The 27699-nt window shown below is 48.7% G+C and overlaps 1 protein-coding gene across 4 annotated transcripts; it reads right to left on the bottom strand.

Moving 5' to 3' along the window:
- Nucleotides 1-13: 13 nt before the first annotated feature.
- On the bottom strand, nucleotides 14-27677 carry SUPT6H (SPT6 homolog, histone chaperone and transcription elongation factor). 4 transcript variants are annotated; one of them, XM_032707245.1, is made up of 38 exons: nucleotides 27614-27645; nucleotides 26077-26228; nucleotides 22199-22318; nucleotides 21577-21729; nucleotides 21327-21397; nucleotides 20567-20762; nucleotides 19779-19863; nucleotides 19118-19391; nucleotides 17831-17932; nucleotides 17245-17358; nucleotides 16703-16792; nucleotides 16075-16217; nucleotides 15657-15808; nucleotides 15072-15170; nucleotides 14784-14913; nucleotides 14525-14675; nucleotides 13970-14124; nucleotides 13249-13444; nucleotides 12854-12993; nucleotides 12657-12774; nucleotides 12482-12558; nucleotides 12178-12313; nucleotides 11614-11751; nucleotides 11126-11293; nucleotides 10339-10466; nucleotides 9096-9303; nucleotides 8492-8639; nucleotides 8104-8246; nucleotides 7200-7340; nucleotides 5940-6135; nucleotides 5567-5805; nucleotides 5168-5281; nucleotides 4930-5054; nucleotides 4358-4470; nucleotides 3875-3952; nucleotides 3623-3789; nucleotides 2106-2287; nucleotides 14-1925 (listed from the first exon to the last, which is right to left on the bottom strand). In XM_032707245.1, the coding sequence occupies exons 3-38, from the start codon at nucleotides 22305-22307 to the stop codon at nucleotides 1739-1741; spliced, it is 5166 nt and encodes a 1721-aa protein (XP_032563136.1). In that variant the 5' UTR covers nucleotides 22308-22318; nucleotides 26077-26228; nucleotides 27614-27645; the 3' UTR covers nucleotides 14-1738. The 4 variants fall into 4 exon arrangements, with proteins under 4 accessions (XP_032563136.1, XP_032563137.1, XP_032563135.1 ...); XM_032707246.1 differs by having other exon boundaries at nucleotides 26077-26143; nucleotides 27614-27634; XM_032707244.1 differs by lacking the exon at nucleotides 26077-26228 and having other exon boundaries at nucleotides 27614-27677.
- Nucleotides 27678-27699: the final 22 nt, after the last annotated feature.

Raw genomic sequence — 27699 nt, 5'->3', positions numbered from 1 at the left:
GCACGTGGGCAGCTTCCCAAAAGTAGAGGTTTTATTAATGGCAAGGGAAAACTAAAAACAAAGACAGTCCAAAAGAAACCAACCATACACAACCAGGCCCCTCCCACTTACAGGTCCAACTGGTAAGAAGCTGCTCCCAGTCAAATTCCCAGCATACAGTTTCATAAATAAAGAAAACAGTGCCAGGTTAGTCCACCTGCAACCTCGGAGCTGCAGGTCCCAGCCCATGGTTCTCTGGTCCAGCCTGGGTGGTTCTGTGAGGAACAGGACCCTGTCAGCCCCCCAGCACTGCAGAGGGGGTGGAAATGAAGCCAGGACCTGCATTTCTCTGTGGAAAGAGCTTTGCTTTGTCTCCCGGGTTGCTGCCATTCTTCAGGAGCATTTACATGCAAAAAAGACCTTTGTTTCCTAAGATCTGCTGTTCCTGCTCATTTCCTAGCAAAGGAGGCTGACCAGGAGCACTTGGAAGGAACAAAGACTCTGCTTCCATAGAAAATCCCTACTAACAAAGCAGGAGAGGGGAGAATTCCTGCAGCAGGAACTTTCCCTCTCAGAAATGTCTCTCCCCATCACTGGCAGTCCCTCTGGGACACTGCACTGGGCTGTTTCTGACACGACTGAAGTTATCTACGTTATCCACCCCCCTCCCAGCACCTCTCCCAGCCCAACAGCCATCCGCCTCCGGGAGCTCCTGGTACGACACATCCGAAACAAAACGTTTTTTTAACAACAGAAATCAGCTTCTCTGTGACAGTTTCAGCACATAGAAGGCAACGCCAAGCACCAAAAGGAAGAAGGAGCATCGGCTTCCACCACGGAACTCTGCTCTGAGCAAATCCTAAGGGAAAGGGCAGGGTGCAGGCAGTAAACCTCTCAACTAGCATTCAGTAAAAACACTATTTATTCACCCCTCTTGGTTACAGTCGGGCAGGGTAAGCGGGTATGGAGGAGGATGCCATGCACTCCGGGCTGCTCTGCCGCAGCAGTTTAGCCCCCGTGTCTGCCCCGCGCTCGGGGAAGCTGCCGTTACTTCGCAGTCTGATTAAAAAAAAAAAAAAATAATCAAAACTAAATAAATATTGTTCCAAAAGAAGCCAGAGGAGAGAGCAAGCCTTTGGTACAACAGCTGCATCTCCGGCAAGACCCCGAGCTGCTGTGCTGGACCCCTCCGGACACAGCTGGGGGTTGGCACAGGCTCCGCTGAGCCTGTCACACACGGAAACAAGGAGCAAACAACAACAGGAACTTTTTGAGAACTCCGGTTCGCTTGTCACAACCCCCCGTGGCTTTGCTTTGTGGTCTTGGGACAAGGAGAGGTGACAGTCAAGGGTTTAGGAGAATCCAAAGGAGACAGGCTCACTCCAGGCCGATGGTCTGCACTTTCAGCTATGTTTGCTTCCCAGTCTTTGGGGTGAAAGCAGACTGAGCATGTATAAGGACAGATTCCTTTGACCTCATGTCTGCTAAGCTTCCAAGGTGCTTGGAACCAGAGCCTGGAACGCAGAGGCCGATGCAGTGTTCCTTTCTATGATATATTTTTCTTATATATAGTATATATTTTTAAACCAGCCCTGCCAAGTCTGTTCATTCGCTCAGGTGCACGTCACCAAGAGTCATTTCCCACCATCCCACGACGTATAAAACAGGAGTTACATGTCTAAGGGAAGGGAAGTTGTTTCCAATTGTTCCCTCTCCTTTCCCCTTCCTGGAGAAGAGAGTGGAGGTTCCGGGTCAGGTCCTATCGATCCATCTCATCCAGGAGCGGCGTGGCGTCCCCCGCGATGGACATGGGCGTGCTCTCGATCATGGGGCTGGGGGACGGGCGAGGGGTCAACCTCTGCTTCTGTTTCCTCCGCTCAGCCTCCTTCTCCTGCAGCCACTGCTCGGCCATCTTGCGCCAGTCGATGGCAGCGTGGCTGTTGGTCCTGCAAGGACACGGGTAGAAGGTGAGATGTGCCACCAGGAAAGCCTCCCTGCCCTCCTTCCCTCCCCAAGGGTTCCACGCAGGAAGGTACAAGGTAACCCCACCATGCTGTTTTCCACAAAAATCAACAAAAGACAAGGAGACAGGACACAGATGGATACATGCACCCGGAGCTACTCACTTTGGCTGCTGCCTCTGCCTGGAGCTGGACGATGCCTGTGCCTGGGACTGGGTGGACTGGGGTGTGGTGTTGGCCTGGAGCTGGTACTGGGGCGTGGTGATCGGCTGACTGGGAGTAGTGTAGGAGTAACTGGGGGTCATCAGAGGGGTGGCCACCGGCTGCTGTGCTGGAGTTGTGAAGACCTGCAGAGAGCAGAGGCTGTTAGGGGACAGAGGGTGAACCCTGCTAGGTTGTGGGGGGCTCTGCACTGCCCTGCTCGCCCTTTCTGCACACTCCCAGCCCTGCCAGGCCCCTCACCTGGGCAAGGAGAGGGTGGCAGTGGGCACTGCCCAGGGAATGGGTAGCTGCAGAGCAGGAGAAGCAACACCTTGCTGAGCATAGGACATTTGTTCCCCTGAGAGTCTTTGATCTCCCACCCAACCTGGGCCAGCAGGGCCAGTACAGCCTACCCTCATTGTTCACCCCACACAGGCTGCAAGGGGAGATGTTAGAGCCAAGCAAAGGCAAGGGGCACAGGAGACAGTTGGAGCAAGCCAACAGCAGTGACATTCTGCAGTGGGCACAAAGAACAGATGAATTCTTCCCCTGCAGGCTGCAGAGAAAATGCAGCAGCTCCCGAGATGGCTCCTTCCCACATCCCAAGCCAGTTGGCTGCTTGTCCCGTAGAGCACTTAGTTTCTTTGCTTCCCAGTGTTCACCTCCCTTTTTCTTCAGATGTCTTGATGATTAATACATTGAGTTATCCACAGTCTCTGCCTATCCCCAGCTCAGCGTTCACTGTGCCAAATTCCCTGAAAGCCTCCCAAGGTGCTCCAAAGGAGGATCACTCCTCTCTGCAAGCCTTGTCTTGCAGCATCTCTTCTTCTGGTCTAACAGTTGGGTGTGTTTCTTGTACCCAGGCTCCTCAGTCCTTCTGCAGCTGGAATCAGCCTCGCTGTCAGCTGGGAGCATGGGCTGGGAGGAGGCAGGCACCAGCACACATGAGGAAAGGCTTCAGCACGAGCCAAAACTGTCCAATTCCATCTTACTCCCTGCAAAGCCTCTGGGTGGTGGGTCAGGCTGAAGTGTTCGCCCGCCGGTGCAGGTCGGAGATTAGTGTGCTGAGCTGAAAAGCCCTGCAAACTCAGCGCATAGTTTCACAGCTAATCTCCTCCACTGGCAGCTCACGTTGCCAATTCAGGGGCACAATCAGAAGGTTGTGTGCCCTCACCGCTGGATCCTACCTCTCCACCCTGCCACATTCCTTGAGGGCCAGACCAGCTTGCTACTTGCTTCAACTCCCCCCCGGAGCAGGGTTGTCTTACACGCCTCATTTCTTCAGTCACGGGAGGCAAGAGGAAACCTGGTCCAAGAATCCAGCCAGGCTCCTCTGTGCAGCACCATGGGTACAAAACTAGGACTGGGTGATCCCAGGCAATGAGGGACTCCTTAGGCTCTCAGCAGAGCCCCCATGGGATCGTTTCTAGCAGCAAGGAGAAGGTAGCAGCACCTCCTCTCAAAATTTAAGTGACACCTACGTGGTACGCGCTGCTGCCGCCTCCACTGCCTCCGTAGCCATACTGGCTGGATCCCCACTGGGCAGGGGTGGCATTTGGGTTCTGTCCCTGGCCTGTCACAGCAGCGATGGCACTGAACATCTGGGAGGTCATGTTCTGTGGTAGAGCGTTCACCGCACGTGTCAGGTCTGCAAGAAAGACACGTTGTGTGAGACAAAGAGCCCGGAGAAGGAGCTCACGTCCCAGTTGCAACCAGGAATGGCCTGCACTGACCTGCCAGGTTAATGTTAGCTGGAGTAGCATTGATGGAGGCTGGAGTCCTGGTCCTACTGCTACTGCTGGGGGTAATACCTGTATAAAACACAAACCAAGAGAGGCAGATTAGTTCTCCCAGAAGAGTGGCCATTGGCCTTAAACTCAGAATTTGACAAAAATTGAGGCAATATTTGTTCTGGCACAATGGTTTGTTACCAGGGAATGGTGTGTGTGCTGCAGTGCATGGTGGGGGAGACAAGGGAGAGGAAAGGGACTGATCCAGCCTTTGCTGTACAGCCCATCTGGCTGAAGGATTAACTCTCAGGAGAGCTCTCAGTGGGTCTAGAGAAGGCAAACACTTGGGGTGTTGCTTTGGAACCTCCCACATATAGAAAATCCTGGGTCATTTTAGGGACAAAGAACAGGAAACTGTCCTTTAATAACTGTCCCTATTGCATGACATCCAGGAAACAAACAGCACTCGAGTTGTGGGGTGCTCACCTGGAACAGGGTCCTGATAATGATCCTTAAACCATCGGAAAAGTCCATTTACAGTAGGGAAGACTTGGCCCCGGTAGCGGAATCCTTCTGGTGTCACTGTCACATACTCTATCCTGTGAGGAGCAGTGAGAGCACAAGAGATCACAGGCTGCTTTAGAGCCATACCTGTCACTAACAGCTCAGTCAGAACTGTCATGGCCTAAAAACTCAGGTGATGGCTGTACTGATAATGAACTGACAGACCTACCCAAGACACTTCATTTTCAAACAATTGCTCCAAAATACCCTTCCTTTCCATGCAAAATCCATTAATCCTTGCCTACGCTTCCGTGACATCCACTGCACAGGGCAGTGCTGCCTGTGGCAACCCAGCGGGTTAAGAAATAGAGAAGTCTCCTGGGTGAGATTTACTGTTAGACTTGGGTCCTCTACTGCCAGGAGGCCAAATTCTGGGAAAGGGGAGGCATGACTCACAAGGATACTGACAGAGCTGGAAGAAAAACTGGCAGCAATCAGCTGAGGTGTGGTACTGGCAGTACTCAGTGCAGATGCTGGGCTTGATTCTGACTTACCTTGGTTTGCCTCGAGGCTGATATCCCAAGAGGAATTTACCAGGTAGATCTTTACAGGCACTGATAAAGTATGGAATAAATGTTGGCTTCTCTTTCTTGGTCTTTATCAGCAGCTCTTCCAGCTTCTAATTGTAGAGAGAAAGAAGATAAATGCTCCAGGGGAGCCTACATTTTCAGCAACATACAGAGTCTATGGATATCTTCCTACAGAAGCTACCACATCCCAGGACAGGCCTACCTTCTTGTCTCCACCATTGCAGTCCTGATAGTATTTGTGATTTAACAGGTCTCTGGCAAAAGAAGCCATTGGCTGGACATAGCGAGCAACAATTTCATCCAGGTCTTCAAATTCCTTTGAACAAACACATTTAAAGAGGTATTTAGGGTGCATGATGATGAACTCTTATTCTACTAAACAGCTCTTAGTCATACATTCTGCACAGCAAGGCTGGATACTTTGAGAAAAAAAAAAAAAGAGCTGAGTATTGTCTAAGGATCTGGAGAACTGCACTGGGTTAGGGTTAGGCTTAGTCTGAAAGCAGCTGCAAGGACAGAAAGGCTGTACCAACCTGTTCCTGTCAAATAGGTACTTCTTCCCAACCAACTCCTTCCCAGGCATGCTCTGGAGAGCTCTTACCTCTGTGTTAATCCAAAGCATGGAGCCCAGGCTGAAGGCATTCTCCTTGCCCTCTTCCCGGACATCCACATGCTGGTAAATCCCATCATTGACCTTCCAGGTGACAGTCAGGTGGTTCTCCCCTTTGCTACTTGGTCGGATAATCACGTCCCCTTGGTCCATGGTTTCCATCATCTTCTCTGCTTGCTTGAAGCTAATGTTGTGGAATGATGGGTGAGCAATTACTCTCTTGATGTACGCTAGGGAACAAAGCAGAGTGTTCAGGCTTCCAAGAGGAACTGCTTTAATGCAGCTATATATCTAATGTGCTGATTCTCCTGGAAGCATTCTGGGAAGACTGGAGATACAGTGGAGTTAAAGACTGGAGACTCACTTGTCCGCTGCTGCTTTCTTTTCATGTCTTCTTCCTGTTTGTGATCTGCTGCTTCAGAGTCAAAGTCATAGTAGGTGTCTTTAGGCAGCTTCCACTCATTGTTTTTATCCATGAGGTCTGAGGTCCTGCAGGTCAGGTCTGCACTGAACTTCTCAATGTCAATCTTCATGATCCTGCAGTGAACCGTCATTCCCACCTGCAGAGGAGGTGCAGGGAAAGGTGAGCAGCAGGTTTGACAGCTACACCAGCCTCCCTTCACCACCGAGCGATCCGTGTGGGATCACACTGACAACCTGGAGGTACAAATTACCTCACCTCCTTCAGACTCACACAACCTTTAAAAGTGATCTTTCTATGAAATCAGCTAATCCCCAACACAACCAGAATCAAAAGAGATTAAAGGAAAAATGTGCAGTTCTCCAGCATATCTACTACCTATGTCCCATACCACACAGAAAACTGCACGTCTGGAGGATGAGGACAATTACCTTTTCTATTTTAAATATCTTTATCAATAGGAGCAACAAAACTGGACTTCAAGATGTGCAAGAAAGCAGTTAAGTCTGTTCAGAAGCAGATACCCAAAGGACTCCCCTAGTAAACTGGGAGACATAAAATACCCCCATAAAAACTGTAATGTCTTAGTTCACTTAACCATAATGAAGTTAATTAATAACTCTTTAAAGAAATGCTGAGACCTCTGAGCTTACAGGATTATCCATCAGCTGCATGGACTGTTGGGGACCCCAACGGACAGCAAAAATGTTAAACCTCTATTTTATCACGTGGTAAAAATGTCTTATTCTGTTCCTTTCAGAACCCCAACCCATGTCCTGAGCAAGACCAGTAAGTGATGAGCTCCATTAATTAATTGAGAGAGGAGAAAAGCTATGAGAGGGGAAAATGACCCTTGCCTATGCAAAAGCAGTTCTCTGAGCTCTTTAGAAAGCCAGAAACAAAGGGCAGCTCTGCATTAGAATGCCTTCTGGTCTCCTAAACCCAGACTTCAGCCAGACGACAATAAATCCTCCCAAAGCACAACGTGTTAACTGATTAACCAGCTGCCAAGGGAGATCTGCACTGTGGGAAAAGGACACTAACCAGAACCTGAACTTCCTGCTGATTTAAAGACCTTAAATGAAAATAAGGTTGGAAAAGTCATTTAAGGAACAGTGTTATTAACCAAACTCTGACTCTTTGGTATTGGGTCCACGGTCTTCCAGCTCTTGCTGGATATGGGAAAATCCACTGCTTTCATACCTTCACCCTTTCTTCTGGCCGCTTGACCACCTTATCACTAAGAAATTTTGTTGGGATGAAGCCAGCAACACCATTATCCAGACGTGTCTTCACTCCAATGGCCTGACCTGGGCAGGAACCGCTGTCAAAATGGTTCCACACCTTGAGCAAGGCAACAGGAAAAAGTCATTCAGCATGGAAACAAAACAGCCCCGGCAGTTCACACTCAAACAAGTCCAAAAGCTGTGTCAGCAAAGCGGTACAGCCAGTAAGGACTTGTAGAAGGGTAGGGGACAGAGGACTTCAACAAATGCTACCCAGTAACGCAATCTTCCTACTCCAGTTCTGCTCAGCCTATGGGACATTGCAACCGGGAAGGTCAGAACATTTTTAGACCCTGAACACCAGCCTGCAGCCAGGGCTGCTGCTTAATGAATGCTATAGGGGTTTAGAGTCACAGATTACCCAGGCTGGAACTCACAGTGTTTAGAAGAGACCTAAAGTACAGCTGCATTAAGCAGCAGGGGGTCCACATAAGTTCTTAAAATTAAGAAGGTGGCAAAACCTTCTGTTCTCAGTGTCACGGGCAATTTCTCTGCATAAAACAATCCCAGAGCACAAACAAACATGTTTTATGTATCTGCAGAGCACTGGTCAGCTTAGCCCCAGACACATTTCACTCAGCCCAGTTCACTAAAATCCATAATGTAGCCATAAAGGACCTGTCAAATCTATACTGAAGCAATTAGTCAAAAGTGGAACAGATTATATTTGCAGCCAAAGGTCACATCAGGTTGGGATCCTGGGGCACTGCAGACACAATCTTGGCTCCGATACCTCGTCTCCCAAGAACCCAAAACAAGGCTCAAGCCTGCTGACAGCAGACTCCTGACAAAGGCAGGCCTGGTAGGAGAAGCAGCCCCACCTCGCTGAGCTCTGGGAAGTTATCCTGCTGACAGAAAGGGCACTGCCAAAGGCCAGTTTCATCGTTCCGTATGGCCTGGTCGTAGCTTTCTCCTTGCGGGCGCCTGTGGGCTATCCCAGTCACGTTGCAGATGATCATTTTACCTGTGGTGTGATGGGAGAGTAGAAGGAAAGACTGAAAAACTGCAGGGCTGGGCAGTTCCTTCCACCTAAAGTAGTTATTCAGGCATGAAGGTGATAGGAGACTACCCAGGTACATCTGAAAAGCTGCTTCACATACATGCAACCGCAACACCGTCCCAACATCACGCTCACCAACATCCCTCTGCCCCACTTTTACACATCCATGTCAACTTATGACAAAAGCAGGGATGTAAACAGGGATGTACCTATATAAAATGTCTCTGGAGTTTCTTTAGTCAGCATATTGAAAACCTCTTCTGTGTTTGGAGAACGGTACGGTGTTCTCAGGTCCTTGTATCTGCAGCTTAGTTCAGCTCGAATGTCATATAAAGTGATGTGCTTGTCACCGTAGCCCTGTGTGGGATTAAAAGGTTATAAAGGCATGAGCAGCAGGAAGAAGGTCAATAGTGAATCCAGTGTAAGTTATTGAAGAACTCAAGGAACTTATCAAACAGCAAAAGAGGAACGTGCTGGGTACCATCAACCTGTGGTAACAGGATATTAATGAGGTCAAAAATACCAACATATTAATAAAAAAAGTTAGATAATTTTGGGGAGAACAGCTTAAATGGTTTAATTACTGTCTACTGCCTCCCTCCTCTCTCTGCTCCAAGTGTACTTTCTGCAAGCATTTACCACATGCCACTGTCAGACACCGAATTCTCATCATGGCTGTTTATACAATTTACAACAGCACAGATAATGCTCAGCTCCTAAAAAGGATAAGTGTCATCAGCAATAGAACAAGAGAATCCAAGCTGGGCAGCAAAGCTTCTTCTCTGTTCTCAGCATCAAGAACCCCCAGCACACCTGTCTTTCCAGTTCTTCAGCAAAGGCATCGAGATCCAGGTCTTTCAGGCGCTCAGGGTTTTCCAAGATCTCTTCCAGAGCTCCTGCAGGATTAGCATCCTCAGCTGATTCATCATATTCCAAGGCATCCACTGCCATTTTCCTTGCCCATTCATAGGTTTCAGGATGGACCCTGGACCCATCTAGGACCTCGATGTAGGAATCAGTGCTGAAATAAAACCAAAGCAATGTTCAGACAGGGGGTTCTGAGGGTTCCAGCTGTTCCTGCAGCTCAATAATCAAGCACACTCTTGAGCACCATCACTTGCTCTCCACAGAACAAACTACTCTAAAAAGGACATGATGAATTATTCATTGCTAAATCAACAGGAGCCAAGGCAAGACCTGGCAAACTCCAGTCTGCAGCTCCTGCACTGCAAAGATACAGCCAGGCATTTTGGATGCTGGGTGGATTTGATCCCTGTGTACTACAGCTGCTCCTTGAGCACACAGCTCTCTGCAGTTTCCCTCCTCATATAAATTCAACGTTGCCAAGTGGCAGCACAGCCATCTGCATTGAGCTCTTTGGCAACACTTTGCCCCCTGCATCTCTGGGATTTGTATCCTGCAAGAACCAAGGGTTCTAGCACTGTTGGATCACTCATTGTAGGTATTCAGCCAGGTGTCCTTCCTCAGACTGCTTTTCCAAAGCAAAAAACCCTGGAGAAAGCACGTTTCCAGCAAGTGAGCCTTCTGTGCAAAGCAGTGAGTCAGAGGTTCAGAAACCAGGTTACAGCTGTCCTCAAAACACCTCTTGTGTAGTTACCAGTTACTTAATGCTCTACAGACTTCCCAGTATTGCTACTGGTTTAAGAGGAAGCCAAATTGCTGAGTTATTACTCAAGTTTGAAACTTTAGAAAAATAAAGTACTGTTAGTAGGACCAGGAAGAAACTAAGCTGAAGAGCACATGGGCTACTGACAACTGGGAGAGAATAACTGGCTTTAGTTTAGCTCCTCTTGATCACAAAGGGTCTTTCACACAAGAGCAAACTATATAATTCATATTCTGCAGCTCACACTGCTGCTGTGCAAGTTTAGGTGCCCCTAAGAATCAGATTAATAACCAGCAATATCTGAACTTGGCCAGAAATCAGAGGGGCCACACAGAAAGTCCAGGGAACTTGAACTCCAGGGAACAAGTCAGTCTGCTGCTCATGCAAACTTCATACCCTAAACTGCATCAAATACATCCCAATACCCACCTATCACCCAGTGATGCTGTGTCAATTTTGATGAAGCCAGCACAGTTGATAAACACCTTGGGTCCCATGTGACACATCGTAACCAGCTGGGTCCTGTTCTCCAGACGTGTGTTGTTTTGTTTTAAGATCTGGGAGAGAGAGGTAAGAGTATAAACCCTGCTATTCAAACACAAGATTGCCCAAGGTTGTGGACTACCCATCCCTGGAATTGTTCAACATCAGGCTGGATGGGGCTCTGAGTAACCTGGTCTAGTGGAAGGTGTCTGTGCCAATGGCAGGGGGGTTGGAACAAGATGATCTTTAAGGTCCTTTCCAATCCAAACTATTCTGTGATTCTCTGGGAAAAGCAGAGAACTCACACTGGACACTGCTGTGTTCAAAGCATCTGACACACACCCATCACAACTCATAAGTTGTTGCTCCCTGCCTGTGTCTCAACATCGTATGAAAGAAGATGATTCTGCATGGAAACAGCTCCAACGCTCAGGAAAAGCGTTGGCTTTTTGCCTGGTGTTTTCCACACTACGGAGGTGTCTTGACGCTGTAACAGCACATCCACTCCTGTGGGTTCGGGAGCTGTCTAGGACTGACAGATCTGCTGAGCTGTTTGGGTCTATCAAGGACATAAGTCCATGTATAGCTTCAGGGAGAGGCGCAGTGAGGCAACACATGGTAAAACACATGCCAACAGAGCTGTCAGCTGCATCTGGCACAAGGGACCCTGACTCATCTCCTACCACTGTTGGTGATGTACTGTTTTTGCAGGCAGGGACAGAAGCCTCCTTACCTTTAGCAGGTGAGTGCCTTTGCGTGGTCCCAGGCCACACACGTACTGCAGCAAAGCCTGGCTGTGGGGGTGAGCGATGGCCCGGTTGACATCCACCCCCACCTCGTTCACACGGTTTATGAACTCGCAGTAGAGGGCATTCAGCAGCTCCTCCTTCACCACGTGCTCCTGGCAGAGAGAAGAGGCGTTAGCCTTGGAGGAGATGGATATGTGCAACACTTTGCCATAGAAAGCTGAGGCAAACACAACACACTGGCTCCCAGGAGCTGTGTTGCACCTCAGAGTTACCCCTGAGAACAGTGTAAAGGCTCATGAGCTAAAAGAAGCAACAGCAAAAAGGTGCTGTGTAGCCTGAATATGGCACAGAACAGTTCAACTTGCACCAGTTCAACTTGGAAACCTTTCCTTTGACAGCAAACCCTCACAAGCCACCTTCTCTTTGCAGAGAAGGATCTTCCTTGCCCAAGGATCTCACAAGGGAAGTTTACCTGCAGAGGGTGAAGTTTCAGGCAGAGAATATCCTCATCAGAGCTGCAGACCTGGGCAAACTCTATGAGGGGGTCCTGAATGCGGCGAGCAAGGGAGACGGCTTGACGCAGCAGAGGTGGGTAATCCCGGAATTCATTCTGCAACAGGACAGAGAACCAGGGAAAACCCTGAAGCTATTTTCACACTCTGCAGCACAAGTAGCAAAACCACGTCAGACAGGGATTAGAGCAAGGGAGGCATCTGGTGCTCAGAGCAAAGAAGGCTGAGGTCAAAGGCTCCCAGGAGCTTTGCTGCAATTAGGAATGAAACAATCTCACTCACTCAGCTGAGCAAGATTCATTTCAGACCATATCAATATCCACTTTGTACATCTGCTGGTGCTGATCTCTTCAGAGAAGCCTAAGTAAGATGTTCTGCCTTGATCCAAAGATCAGTACGTGACTGACTGGATGGATCATATGAGGCACACGATGACGTAAGGCAGGACCAGCACAACAAATGGAGGATGACACAGCATGAACTAGCAACAGACTAAGGGACAGCTGGAGTAACAGAAGGCTCACCTCAGACTTCTTGCTGTTCATGTAGAGGATGGCCAATTCATTGTCCACCAGCTCCACTCCGACAGAGGACAGCTGCTGCCCTTGGTCCAGCTCATGAACAATTCTCTTTACATCCTCCATCAGCATCTGAGCATCCCTAGGGAGAGACAGCAAGGGGATTGAGAGGAGAGCACAAAGTTGGGTCCTGGAATCACTTAGGGATACAACCCCAATGGGTTACCATGGACACAAACAGTGAAATGTGGACAGGCATGAGGAAAGGACTGCAAAGAGACTGGGAAATGGAAGGAACACAAAGACTGACCTGTTCTCGCCTGCAATTGTCACCACATGAGGCTTCTTGTTCAGGAGGAATTTTTTCAAGGTTTCAATATCCTGGGCCTGGAAATGAAAGCAAGACAGATCAAGGTAGAACAGCTAGAGGGTTTCTGTCCTGAGCTGCCTACATTCATCTCAATGATGGCTGCACCGAGGCTCACCTTCTTTTCCCTCTCTTCCTCACGCCAGGCATTCCTTCTCTTTGTGAAATGTGGCAATCGTAGGAAGTCTGTAACCTCACCCTCTCCGTTAACAAGGGCACAAAACACTGGGTGGTCCCTGTAAAACAGAGACAACTCAGACATGGGAAAACTGCTAAAGCTGGACATGCATCCAGAGGCCATTCCCTCCCTCCTACCTGGCTGATGAAAATGCAATGCCCAGCACACGAATCCCCTTCCCTTGGTTTTCATCCATGAAATCATCGTCCTCCTCCACTTGCTGATCAGGTCGGTAAGGAGCGACTTTGAGCCAGTTGTACAGTTTGCGGCTGCACGCCTGGCAGAGCAGAGGAAGGGGAGAGAGGAGTGAGGAAATCCACTGCACATGCCTTGGCATAGCCCTTCTCTGGAGGCAAGGTCATGGACTGCTCAAGGCAGCAGAAGAACCAGACTCAATCCCTGCCTGCCTCCTCCTTCTCCTCCTCCCCAAGGACCTGTGTATGGTCTGTCAGCAGCTATCCCCACCACGCTGCAGGACTGTTGGTGTTTGTAACCCCAGCTCTGACTCAAATCCACCTCTGTCCCATCTCACCTTTAGGACATACTCCTTGGCCTCCACCAACAGCTTGTTCTTCAATTCTTTGGCCATCTGCACGTAGAGGAACTGGTTGAGGGACCGCTCAATGGCCATCGTGCGCTGCCGATTCCACTCCTGCACCTGGTGGCTGAACTCATCCCGGTAATAGAACTGTTTGATTTCCTCAAAGTACGTCTGGTCACTCCCATAACTGCAAGAAAGGAGAGGAAAGGCTCCAGATGCCTGCACTGACACCCTCACTGATAGATTCCTGTGCAGGGATGTAACAGCAACACCTCAGATTCAGGAAGCTGCTTGGAAAAATTAGGGAGGAGCCAACCCTCCCATCAAATTGCTTGAGCTGCAAAAGCAATGCTGTAGACAGATCACAGCCACTCCAACTCATCCATATTGCATAGAGTGGCCACCCAGATGTGCAGAGAAGGAACCAAGGAGCACTCCACGAGGATTGTAGGGAAACAAACATCACCTCACACAAAAATCCTAAAGGCTTCAGAGTTTGCCTTCACATGAGTAAGACAGATGTCTGCTTAAGTTCACACTAAGATGATGGAAAAAGCAAGAGCTTAAGAGGCTGTTTGACATTAAAGTGCAGAAAACTACCAGGTCATGACTTTCAGGAGCAGTTTGGGTTACAGAGGAGCTCTAAGAGCACAGCAGCACTGGATGAACGAGGTCTGCCACGGCATGGATGGCATGGCCAGTGGGAACTCACCCCTCCACTCCTTTCATGTCAATGCTGATATCTATAGTGAGCAGTCCTTCATCCTCTGCCAGGCTCATTTTCAGGAACTGGTCATCTCGCAGCTCCTTCACAGGTTTGTTCTTCATGTATTTAAAGGAATAGGCATAGTGGGCTTCATCAATATCCTGGGAAAGAGGAGAGACAGTCAGCATGCATATAGGGCATTCATGAAGAAAGACCCTTCTGTATACCATAGCAGACAATGGATTTTATTCAATACCCCCTCAGCCCTATGCCTGCCAGTCTGCATTTCCTTCCCCAGCAGGACACAGTGGAATTTCTGCCCAGTCTCAGAGAAACAGAGACTGTTCCAATAATTTAAGGCAACATCTCAACAGCAAGAATCAGGCATGGTGAAATGCTGAGACTAAAAATGCAGCACGCTGCTGAGCCTCTGCAACAGCCCAGCTCACATGCTGCTCTGAGATTTATTCAGAGCTGACACTGACACAGGAGAACAAGCATTTGTACGTTATTTAGATCCTTCCCTGAACTGACCCACAGAGTCAAGGCTTGCTTTCTTACCTTCTTCCCCTTTTTGGTTGGTGAGATGTTGATTTTAGCTCGCTCTTGGAAAGTCTGTCTCAGGACCTGTCTGACCAAAGGTTCCCTGGCTATCTGCAAAGCCACCATGTACCTCGCTCCTTCCAGCACAGCTTCAGGGCTTGGGAATTGACTACAAGCAAAAAAAGGCAGCATGAAGGCTTAGGGCTTGAGAATGTCCCCAGATCCCCTTGCTTTTGTCACGTCCACAGGACCTCCACAAAGATCCCCCCACACTGACCTACACACATAATCCTTGGCCAGCTCCAGGGGCTCTGCAGGGAACTGCTCTGTCTCGTGACGCTGGTAACTGTCTCTGAGATTCTCTCCAAACTGCTCAGGTGTCAGACCAAATTTCTTAGCCAGGCCATCTAGGAAAAGAAAAACAACAAAAACCCAATGAGGACAAGGGTACTGTAGCTTATAGCGAGCAAAACCATCAGTCCTCCTTCTACAGGTAAGTCACAGCACCCAGCAGAGCACGTGGGCCAGGCCACTGCACAGTCAGCCCAACAGAGCACAGCCTTACCCAGCCCAGCTGCCTGGCAGATGGTGTACATATCCCGACGGGAAGCCTGCTTCAGCTCAGGCCCTTTCTGCTCATCATCTTCGGCATCCTCCCCTTCACCTGTAGGAAGGACACGTTACAGAGGCATCCAGACAGCTGGAGCATGTCAGAAGCACAGCAAAGGGATTAAACACAACCTACATTCTGCAACAAAGTCCCCAATTCCACAAACACATCTCAAAGGTCACAGTAGCCTTAAAATTATTTAGGGTTAGAAAAGACAGTGAAAATGCTATCTTCAGCTTCACTCTTTGGCAGTTTTAACAGCACTGTGACTGGGTTGCACATTAAGACACACATCAAGGTGGGTAATCCTTGCTTTGGCCCCTGCCATGAGGGGTGCTATTCATATTCCATTGGAAAGAGCACCTTGTGTGGCAAACATTTTCAGAGGTGCCTGAAAGACCAAGGATTAAATTGAGACAAAAGCAAACAGCAGAGATGCTCTGTGCAAACATATGGGCTTTTCAACAGACTTTCTCATAGGTTTCTTCTGATTTTGAAGCAGCCCAGAATTAGGAAACTATGAAATCTGGGAAGACAAACCTTCCTCCTCTTCGCCATCCTCTCGGATACGCTTTTGCTTCTTGCGAGCGGCCTTGGCAGCGTTCTGCATCCTGGGGATGTCTCGCCCATAGTAGAGCAGGAAGTGATTGTACACGTCCTTCAGCTCGTCCATGGATTGCACATCCTTCAGCCTACGGCACACACAGCCAGCACGTTACACCCTGCCTGCAGCTGAGCCATGGGCAGAGCACTCAAGGAACCTGCTCTGGCACAGGTCAGGCAGAAGGAGTCCTTGGGCTCATCCTCCAAAAGAATTTTAAGTATTTCTCATTACTGGCTTTGTGGGGAGGCTAAAATCAGTGCTTTAACAGTGGCCAGAGAGCCTGTGCTGTTTGGGCAAGTCAACGCACATTTTAAGTCATTTTGGAATGAATATAAGGAAGCCATGGCACCATACCTCTCCATGTCAGTAGTATCCAGGGCCCTTATTCCATCAGCCAAGGGCTTGTCTGGATCAGCAGAGATTTGTTCATACTGATAGGCCTGCATCTTCTCAAACAGTCGTGTCAGGTTCTGCTTGCGGATCTTCAGCTGCGTCCACTGACATGAGAATAAAAGAATTCCAGTGAAACACACCATTGCAGTGGGTCAACTTTCTCCTCCCTTCCCAAGCAAGAGCTCCAAGGATCTTGGGATATTTGTCATATAAAAATAATTATCAAAATCTTCAAGACTGGCCAAGCCCAAATGTCACATGTGGCAGGTCTCATCTCAGAGATGGATTATATTAACAGAAAAAAAGAATCTAGGTTTGGATCTACCTCATAGTAGAGAAAGAACTTGCACTGCTGACAGGAAAGATCACTATACAAAAAGAATTCAGTGAAGGGGAAGGACAGGTTTAAATCCTATTTTGTTGGATATCCCCTACTACTACATGACAGCAAACATGCAAAAAGACATGGGTAAAAACATCAAACACACAAGGTCTCCATGGCCAAACCAAAATCTGTAGAAAGTATCAGGCTAGGTAGAAAGACACATTAAATGCTGATGGGACAACCTGTAGGGAAAACACTTCTCACCTTCTCATCCCACTGCCAGACCCTCCACAGGTCATTGATGTGCAGCTCTGGCTCCACATACTCCTTTCTGTAGAAGGCGATGAATGGGACCTGGGTCAGAAATGAGACTCATCACCACTGTGCAGGAGACTGGCCTGTTCCTGGCAGCCAGGACCCCAGAAAAAGCTCCTGTTCCATGTGGGAGAACAAACTAATGGGGCAGCAGTGTAGGACACATACCATGTCATGTCTGAGATCTTACTCACTGAAGAATATACCACATCAGACACAAAACTTTGTAACATCAGGCAATACCTCAGAGAACAGGTTGGAGGGACTGAGCAAGGCTCAAGAGACTGAAGTTCCCCACCTTATTTAGCATCAATTTGTCCAGAATCAGGGAAAGACAATGACAGCAGCCCCATCAAACAGGCCTTAAAATCCTGCATTGCCACAGCCCCTTCTAATGTGCTGCCCTAAATGCTTCCAGCAGCCCTGCTGATCCTGTTAGGATAAGGAGACAGCAACCCAGACCTTGGTAACAAAGCAGAGTTGCAAATTACCTCAAAATGCTGATTTCTCATGAAATTCAAGGCTTCTTTAATCTTCTGGATGGTGCTGGGTCCCTTGCGGCTGAAGCTGCTGGCTTGTCCACGGTCAAGGTAGTCAGAACTCTCCTAAAGAGGAGAAACACACATTGTGTTCTATTCCTGAGCTGACCCCTTAAAAGAGCAGCCTCAGGCTACAGATGTGGTTCTTTTGTTAGTCGGGAATGCAGACTTAGATACACACTTTGATTTAGATCCTAGCCCTGAGAGGCTTTAAAGAAAAAGGGAAAAGCAGCACCTGGCCAAGGTAACTGATGGCCAAAAGCAGATCATGGCTAATACTAATTCAGCCCTAAGTGTGCAGAGGCTCAAGGATTTCTCAAGCATTCTTTACAATTATTCTTTCAATTTCATTGTGTTCCTTTTTGTCCTGTTTCATGGACACGAAAATGAAGATGTGCATGTTAAATGACCTGCTCAAAATCAGAAAGGAAGGGCATTACATTCCTCTCAGCAGACTCCTGGACCAATGTCTCCAGGCTGGAAATCTGCAGTGCCTTCAAGCCCTCTTGGGACAAAAGTCCCAGGCATAGCTCTTTACCTGCAAGGAGATGGTGGGAGTTGCAAATGCATTCCTGTAAATCCAGTCAGCTTCTTCCTCCAGCTCATCATCTTCAGCACTCTTCACCGGGATGGATCGCAGCTGTGAAGAGACAACAGCATGAGCAGAGGTACATGCAACACCAGGGCTTGCACTGCTTTCAAGAGGCCTGGAAATTATTGTTTTGAGTGGTAGGTTGCCTGTGGGTCCCTCAGCCATGGGGTGCCAAGGATAGCACTTCAATGTCTGCACCTTCTGAGCACACAGGAAACCTGCACCAGTTTTACACCAGATAAAGGCAACAACAATTTTGTCAAAGGCTTGTGGAATGGCCTGCAATGGTGCAAAATCTGTGAAGATCAAATCAGGGTATCTCCACTTCCTACCAGTCTCCCAAACTCTCTGCAGTTACATCCTGTTCCAGTCTATCTTTTCTTGCTGCGGTCACGGAGTAACAAAACACAAAGCAGCTCCAAACCCTCTCTGGGCACTTGGTCTCAGCCACTTCTCTTTCAGGGGGCCTGCTCTAATCACCACTGACATCCGTGAAGATGACAAAACATGTGAACAGGCCACATACAGCCAGGAGACACCACAGACAGCATTCCCTTGTGCTGCACAGACTGGCATGGGAAAAAAAGGTCCTTTGGAAAACTGGCAGCTTCACACATCCCATTTAACAGAGCAGGGTAACAAATCTCTGCACAGAATTACATTAACATACACTAAAGGGAGATTGACTGTTCAGTGAAAATCTGAATACAGGCTAAAATTAAGACCAAAATATGAAACACCAGAGTGATTCCTTGCAGCACAAGGAGAGCAGTGTAAGTCCTGGTCATTTCGAATAAAGTGGGTTGCAGCAGTTTTGTGTTGGCTGGGATACAGGTAGGCTAGGAACCTTCTCAAACCTTCTCTGGCACTGCATCTCTTGCTATCCAGAGGTCCAGCTCAAGGGATTTCTAACAGCATCCAGCACAAAGCCATCTCAGCACAGCCCAAGCCCTGTGCCACTCCCAGCAGTACAACACTGGCACCCAGTGGCCACAGGGAAACTGTCACAGGGTTAAAACAGAGCTCACACAGGTACCACAGTTCCCATGCCACTGACAGGCCTGAATGCAGTTTTAGCCTATAATTTGACAGGGAGGATCCTCAAAGAGGGAAGAAGAGATGTCAAAATCCATTCAGCAGCCAGGTGGCTCGTGGCCTGCAGGTCCCAGTCCTGCTGCACTCAGTGGGAGCTGAAATGCTTCCCGCCTGCACACCTTCAACCCCTTCCCTCACCTGGAATCTCTCAGGCATGTCTGTCATGCGGATCTCGTTGTCCTGGTCCGTTAGGTGACTGCTCTCCAGCTCACTGGGCTCGTACATCTCAAAGATGCTACGCCGACTGACGCGTTTCTTGGTGGTCTTTTTGGGTCGTACACGGGTCTCCCCTTCGGTTTCTTCATCCTCGTACTCATATTCCTCCTCCATCTCCTCATCGTACTCGTTGTACTTCTCAAACTCATCATAATCAAAGTCCACACCAAAGATTTCCTGGGCTTCCTGCAAAGCACTGGAAGGAAAAAAAAACAACCTATCATTCAGCCCCAGGGTGCAGTTCACAGACCATCCTTCCAGGCACACAGAAGAGGCCAGGGGTACCTAAGTCTAAGCTTTAGCTTTCCACTCTGCCTAAAAAATCACGGGTAGGTACACGATTCTGAGCTTTACATGCAAATACTTCTCCTAAGGGCATGGTTTTGGTATCCTTTTAAAAAATCCAGGAGTCACGTGTTTCATAAATTAAACACTAAAAGCTCTATGTTTAAATTTACCAGGTTCCCTTTGGGAAAGAGACCAGTGGTATCCAACCACAAGCTGAATCACTCTCCAGTTGCAAGAACCAAGTAAGCTGAGCACTGTTTTCGAGGCTCCAGGCCAACTTCCAATCAATACTTACGCATCTGTGTATCCTGGAAGCTTCTTTCTCCATTTTGGCTTCTTCAGAGGTTGTCCATCATCATCCACAATGAAGTCATCAATGTCTGGACACGGAGAAACAATTCAGTGGTCAGGACACTTGGATAATTAACTGGTACCTCTGACAAAGCTCAGCTCAGACAGACTGTGCAGCAACTATTGCTGCCCAATAACTATGAGCCTCCACCACAGACTTAGTTTGCTGCTGGCTGTCAGTCTGCCCAGCTCCCCACAGCATCTTCTACACCAACCTCAGACATTCCAGGAGCCTAAACCACAGTAACAAGCTAGAACAAACTTCCAGACACAGGCAAAGCCATTTGGCAATTAGCTGCAAAGCAGTGCACTGGAAATACAGTCAGAAGAGGCATGGCTGCTTTGGACAGTAGGTAGAAAGAATTCCTGAAACTTTTTGGGTATGGTAGTAGCAGCGGTGACAGTCTGATGCTGAAGAGAAGGAGGGCAGGCATGCACTAGGTACTAAACAGTGCCTTGACCCCCTTTCTTTGAAGCATTTTCATTTTTGAGGCATCTTAGGGAAGATGTTCAAGATCTCAGCACACATAATGTGCTCCTGCACAAAGTGGTTTAGACAGACAAACTAAACCTGTTACCCAGAAATGTTTAATTCTAGGGATTGTACTAATCAGACCAACAAGAGCTTTACCACAAAGGGTCACAGCCTTTGGTTACTTATAGCTCAGAGAAAGTCTGAACTTTGTTCCTGTGCTTTAATCCTACAACAAACTTCAGACCATCCATACGCACCAGATTCATCTTCCTCCTCCTCTTCTTCTTCTTCTTGTGCAGCAACAGGAGCTTCAACAGCTTCCCCTCCTTCCTCGCCTTCACCGTCCTGAAAGATTTCTTCAGCAATGGCTTCCTTCTCATGTTCTTCCTTTCCATAGTCTTCTGCTTCATCATCCTCATCATCAGACATTTTTCGCACACGTCTGAATTTTTGCTGCAAGGAAAACGCCTTGTTAATGCCCACAGTCCCTGGCACAGCACTCGAGCTCAGTGTGGGCTCTGCCAGGCCAGCACTGCACTTCCTCTGCAGGCACCTGAGAGGGAGCAGGATGGAGCCCAGTGCAGGCCTGCAGGGGACAAGAGCCACCCCCTCAGGAGCCTGTGCCTGTGTCACTTGTGTGCTGTCACCACCAGTGTTGGCCTGGCTTGATGTGCCTCTAGTGTTACACAAAGAGCTTTAGAGCCCATAATAGCCTGTGCTGACTTTGAGGTTAGCAACACACAGGAGAAAGTTACTGGAACATGAGATGGTCTCGCAGAGGTGGGAAAGGAGGAGTATAGCAGACTTTAGGAACCAAAGTGTTTTGCAAACTCCAGGAAGCCAGTTCCCAGTTGCCTGGGCAAGGAGAGATCCTGATGCCTTCAAGCACTCAGCTCTCTCTTTCCAAGAGGGCAGGAGCAGAGGAGAGGCACTGCTTGCTCACTCCAGGCCAGAGCCCACCCTCCTTCACACTAAGACACACCACACCATTAACAGCAGCATGGCAACACAACTCACTCTTTTGACTTTAACGCCCAAGTTCTCTTCAATGAGGTCAAAATCATCATCCTCCAGGCGGTCATCAAAAGCTAGAGAAGTGACCAGAGATGAGTTACTATCTCTCTTTACTAATCTGGGAAAGCACTAAACCATGAAGGGTACAGCTTACCCAACCCATGCAGACACCCAGGGCAGAGGGAGAGCTCTGCTCCCTTGCAGGTCAGTGTCAGAGCATTCTACTGATATGAACAATCATCATAAAACTTACTGCGCTTTCTTTTCTTGTGGCCAACATCATCCTCAGAGTCTCCAGAGTCACTAGCTTCTTCCTCCTCTTCCTCATCGTCATCATCATTAATGAATCCTTTCAGGTTCCCCTGCTCATCTTGATCATCGAGATTCAGCTCCTCCTCTTCCTCATCTGGGATGGAGAGCAGCATGTGTTAGACATTTATTCATTGGTTATCCACGGAGACTTGGCTCTGGGCAAGGAGCATCTTCCTTCACACCATCCACAGAATTTTAACTGAACACTTTTACTGACACAGAACCCAGCCAGCTGCTCATGCCAGAACCCCACTTCTTGTCTCATGGTCTCATGCTCTCTCTGCAGAGGGAACAGGTGGAGTGGTCACACTGGGAGAATTCCTCTGCTTTTATTGTTTACTATCAAATTGTGTGACTGCAAGTCCCACAGGGGTGAAGCAGAGTATTTTTTTATTGCCAAACATAAAAACCACCTGAGTGCTTGGGAGGAAGGGCAGCACTTAAACAGCAGAGATTATCGACTACAGATGGCCCTGCTATTAGAGCACAGTTATTGCTCCATCTGCAGAGTCACAGGATGCAGAATAGAGCAGCGAGGAACACAGATAATCCAGCAAACTCACCATCCTCATCTTCCTCTACAAACTTCTTGGTTACTCTGGGTACAACCTCCCCATCCTGGTTGTACTCCTCCTCTGACTCCTCCGCTTCGCTTTCCACAAAGTCAGACATGGCTACAGCAACTGGGGAAAGAGGAAACATCCCTGGCATCAGCTGAGCAAGCAAAACACAGGCACTTCCCCTTTCAGGTTTTGGAGAGAAGACAGCTAAGGCAAGAGCGTTTAAAATTAGCTATCAGGGCCCTGAATTACCCAGTGTCCACCTTGCCTGGCCATCCCTGTCACTAGAGATTAGGGAAGCGAAGCCAGCAGCCAAGAGCTGCCAGCTCCTGCTACCCTGTGTCTGGGTGAGCAGGACAGGAGCTGTCACAGCAGTGCTTGTAACACAGCCCAGCTCTGGCTGCAGCTGAAATGTGCACACAGCCAGAGCCCTCCATCCCATCCATACCCTCCCACACGGCTGGGAAAGCTCCCACTGATGCTGCACAGTGTCATTTAGGATCTTAATATGATTAATCCTTGCTCAGTTAATGAAATCAGGATGACCCTGAAAACGGTCTTGACTGAGCTGAGGCTGCCAGCTGTTGGCAAGGCATTGCAGAGCCCATGGAGAAACCAGGAGAGAGGTCTGGGGTCCAGGACTGGGGGCTTGTGGCTGCCCAACTCCACAATCCCACACAGCTGGAGCTGCTGCCACGGTGTTCCATGCCAGAGACCTCTGTCCAGAGATGAGGAAGCAAGAAGAAACTACAAAACCAGGGCATTTTCTATATCCAGAACCTTTTGTTTGATGTTTTTTGCCAAACAGGGTTTCTGGAAACAATATAAATGATGCTTAGCACAACAGAAAGTCTGTGTCCATGAAGACAGGGCTCAAGTTCTGTCTCTCTGAGCCTTCCACTTCTTGTGGTTACAAACTTGCTGACATTTTAAAGTTTTCAAAGGAAACTTGGGGTTTTTTTTAAATACATCAAAACAACAGAAGCTTACAAGAGTCAGCTATATGGAAAAACAAAACAATTCCTCAAATGGCTGTGAAGATGAAAACGCCAGCCCAGGAAGAAATACCAGCCTTTGGGAGGGTACAAAAAGAAGCTCAGAGGTGTCAGATCTAAAGCCAAAACTTCCATGTTAAATTACATCAGATGTAATTTAACACACATACACACACACACAAAACAACAGAGAAAGAAAGATGAGAAAATAATTCCATATGCCAGGGAATGATACCTAAACAAACATGCTTCAAAATATTCCCATAATCATTTCCCCATTGCAAACAACCAGCTGAAGGAAATCAGTCCCACATGGGACAACCTGATCAAGGCTTTGCCCCGACACTTCTTGTGTGCAGGATTTCATGTTCTGCCCCGAGATCCACACATCTGGTGCACAAACACAACAACTTCGAGAAAACCAGGGACTTACTGCTCAGCTAAAGTTAAATGGTCCAAGGCTGATCTTGGATGATCTTTTAAGTCTCAAAATACGAACAGCTCCAAATGAATGTGTCATCCGGATCTCATTAAAGAAAAGCCACAACAAAGACTAGGGAAAGACCTCTGCCAGATTTCAGACATGAGCACACAGCAGCTTACACTCCTTGGCTGCAGAGTATGTGGCCATGGCCAGTATCTATCTAGGATGGTCCAGACAGGAAGAAAATGCAGCAGGCCAAGGCTTCTGCTCTGCACCCAGAGAGGACATGGCTGCTCTGGTTCAGTGCGTAGGCACAGGGTGATCCCTGTCCTTGAGAAGTCACACACATGTATTTAAGCACCCCTGTCAGAAATAATATCTCAGAGGGTAGCACAGACGACAGTTAAATGCATGTTCCTGAAGCAAATGCCAATGATGAACTGTGTAACTACACCTAGTAAAGGAAGAGGGTTTATATTTAGCAGCCTGTGTATGAATATTATGTCAACTTTGTGCTTTGTCACCAATGCTTCTGCTCCAGGTATTCACCAGGGTGTATTAACATATATAAAACTGTAGGATGAGTGGCTTTTCCTAGAGCATTTCCAAGTCTAATAACCTCATTTATCTCCTGCTCATGATCAACACAAAAATCCAACCAGAAAAAAAAATCCTCATCACAGCACCACACAGAGTTTCACTGTTCTCTGCCAGTGAAGTGTTTCACTCACAATTCCAACTTGCTTCCTCATCACTTGTTCTACCATTTCCTGGCAATTTCAGTCCACATCAAATCCAATTTGTCTGGACACAGAGAACAACTAGGACTTAGGAAAACCATCTTATTTAATAATCCAGCCAAGCAGGTTCCACACAAGCCAACCACTCACAAAACTGGGTGCTTTCAGCTCCAGTGAAATCCACCTCAGGACAGCAGGGATGTCACTCAGCATGGAAAACAGAAACAAGATGTTGAATCAGATATGGACTTAGGGTGTCTCTCCCACCCTCTGTGCCAGAAAGGCTGCTCAGGACTGCAAAACATCACAGTACGGGAAGCAGACACGGCTTTGTACATCAAACACCAGCAAGAGAAAACTCATTAGGGTTTAGAAATGGAGATACACTTCAAAATATCAGAACTTACAGGGAAAATTCCTGCACCTGGTACTCTGGCAAGGCAGAGGGACACAGCCACGTGATGCAGGATGGCATCAGGAATGGCAGTGTCCCACAGGAGCTTCACAGCCTCAGCAGGTGTGGGGTGAGGGAAAGCAGAAGCACCAGATGCTCTCCAGGCACTGAGATGCCCACTAAAGCAGGAGACCACAGTGGTGCTCACAGAATAACCAAGGAGTGTCCTCCCAGCGAGATGTATTTATTATTCAGCAATCAACCTCAGGACAGCAGTGACAATGCACAAAACAGCAAACCCGAGTGCTCATTTAGGCTTCACGACAGCCCAGGCACAGTCCTTGACTCCCCCCATCTTCTGTGGGAGAAGCGACACCAGGGCCCTGATCCATGCTAACACTGGTTTTGTGGGGTTTTTTTTAAGGGGGAGAGGGTTTAGACAGGGATGGTTCTAATCTCTGCCATTTCATAGTTCAACTAAGAGTTCACTTAAGATCACGAGCCCATGGAACCACATTGCCAAAGCCACCACTGAACAGCCTCTCTCAGTTCTCATGTCTACACTTCAAAAAAATCAAACCAGAGAGGATTCAGAAATCTCTGGGAAACTCCACTCAAAACACAGAGCCTAAGGAAGCCAAATCTATTAATTTTTGTCAATTAAATGGTCATGAAATTAATTTCGGCACGGTCCAAGTACATTCAAAGGATTAAAAAACTGTGATAACAAAGGCTGACTAGAAAAAACACAAATGAACTGCAAAGAGAGAGCGCCACTGTTCCACCACCTGAAGCTCCCAATGGAACCAATGTCATTTTCCTTAAAAAAAAAAAAAAAAAAAAAAGAAAAAAGCAAGCCATGGTTGAGCTGGAATGTGTGGATTTAACATTAATAACTACACCACGATCTTCAAGCTGTGTCCCATCACAGAATCCAGACAAAAATCATCTTGGCATCTTTTAATTTGAAGCTTAAGAGCCTAACAAAAACTATCCCTGTGAAGCACTACAAGGCACTCCCACCACAACAAACAACCCTCACGGGCACCTCGTCAGTGCTGAGCTCTTCCTCAGGGCCATTCCCTAGTACCCACATGAACTTCTGCAGGGCTGATGTCACCTGCTAACCCTGACATCACCAATATATACATTTATATATTTAGCTTTTATAGCTGTTTTACAGATTTCTGAAGTCGGCACCTGAACCAGACACTCCCACCCTGCTGAGTAGTGGCTGTGCCGAGGGGGAAGCGATGACTGGAGACCAACAACGCCACGACAGGGAAAGTCCAGCCAAGCAGACACCGCAGCTCAGGAACTTCCCATACCTGCTTTGTTGGTTTTAATGCTCCTGCTGGTCCCACGGCCCCTGATGCTATCGGGTGGCAGCACGTCCTGTGGCAGAGTGACACATTTAATAGCACGTTGTGTGAAACAGCACTTCCGCCTGTTTATTTTGGCCCTGCTGCATCATACTTTCCTGCAAGAAACAGAAAACTGACGCTCCCTCCTCGCTTTCTCTGACCTGCCCATGACTTCACGCACCTGTATCATATCTCCTGTCAGCAAGTCTCCTCCCTAAGGTGAGGAAACAAGGCTTTGCTTGCCCCAAAACTTGCTCATCCGTGCTGCTCCTACCTTTTCCAGCGCCCCCCTTTTGGGATGGTCTAACCATAACTGCCAGGGCACAAACTGCCAACCATTTAAGCAGCAGCATAATGATGTTTTCTATCTCATTCTCTGCTCCTTTAAAGTAATTCCAAAACATCCTTTTTAGGACACAGTGAGCTGTTGAAGTTGTTTAAAAAAACCCAATTGCTAAGACACCAACAGCTCTTCCCTGAACAGTAAGAGTTGCTGTAGAGTCAATTACTGTAGTGTTTGTTGCCTTCATTACACACCTGTTGCCATCATATCTCGTTTACCACACCACCACTCCCACCCAGTATTATCTCGTCTCTGCAACTCCACAGTCTGGTTTAGCTATCCTAAATAATTTCGGATTAAATTTTCCTTCTCCACATCGCCATACTCAGGAAAACAAAACAAAAAAAAAAGAGCAGCGAGAAAAAAAAAAAAAAAAGCGCACTGAAAATGACAGGGAAACTCCACAATAACCTCACTCCACCGTGAGCACCAATCACCTACCATTTTTTGCCACCTTTTAGTCATTTATTAAACCCAAAAAGGGCCTTCCTAGGCTGCCAGCCCTCTGCTTTTCAGGGAGGGCCTTGGCAGAAGCTTCGAAAGCCTAATGCAGCGGTCTGGGAATCACACCTGCAGACCAGCGTGATCCAGGAATCCCACCTGCGGAGCAGGGGGATTCAGGACCACCGGTGGACCTGAGAAACCAAGGTCAGACCCTTTCCTTCCCTCGCCTCCAAGGACAGCATCCCGCTGTTCCCCAATGCCACATCTCCTCACATCCACCAGCTCCCCCCACCGTGTCAGCGATGTCCCGCAGCTCCAGGCCCGCTGCGCTCTGTGCCGCGGGGGCCCCGGGCCGCTGCTGCGGCACCTCCCGACCCCGGCGGAGCCGCCCCGCACTGCGGCCCCCGCCCCGCCTGCCCCGGGAGGCTCCTGCCGCCGCCAGCCCCACCCACGGCCGACACCGGGGCCCGACCGGGGCGGCTGCCGCCGCTCCACCCGCACCGGGGCCCGACACCAACCTCCAGGATGTCCCTGCCGCCCTCACCGGGGCCCGGCGCCGCCGCGGAGCCGGGCCGGGACTGACCCGCGGGCCGGGACTGACGCGGCCGCGCCGCTCCCCCGGTGAATGACCCGCGGGCCGGGGCTGACGCGGCCGCGCCGCTCCCCCCGGTAAATGACCCCCCCCGTTCCCCACCGGGCCCAGCGCGGCCTTACCCGAGGGGCCGAGGGAAAATGGAGGCGGCGGCGGCGGCGAGCGCGGGGGGCGGAGCGGGGCGAGCCGCGACCTCCCGGCGGGCGGA

Source organism: Chiroxiphia lanceolata, chromosome 20 (genome assembly GCF_009829145.1).
Source record: "Chiroxiphia lanceolata isolate bChiLan1 chromosome 20, bChiLan1.pri, whole genome shotgun sequence".
In the NCBI taxonomy this organism is placed as follows: domain Eukaryota; kingdom Metazoa; phylum Chordata; class Aves; order Passeriformes; family Pipridae; genus Chiroxiphia; species Chiroxiphia lanceolata.
The sequence above is the reverse complement of the archived record's forward strand: the minus strand, read 5'-3'. Positions and strand labels throughout refer to the sequence as shown.

Excerpts from the sequence above, each read along its gene's own strand:
- SUPT6H (XM_032707244.1), bottom strand. The coding sequence starts at position 22,307 with ATGTCTGACTTTGTGGAAAGCGAAGCGGAGGAGTCAGAGGAGGAGTAC. Across the intron at positions 19,864-20,566 it reads GGAGGAGGAAGATGAATCTG|ACATTGATGACTTCATTGTG; the intron begins GTGCGTATGGAT and ends CTCCGTGTCCAG. Across the intron at positions 5,806-5,939 it reads AAGAAAGCAGCAGCGGACAA|CGTACATCAAGAGAGTAATT; the intron begins GTGAGTCTCCAG and ends TTTGTTCCCTAG.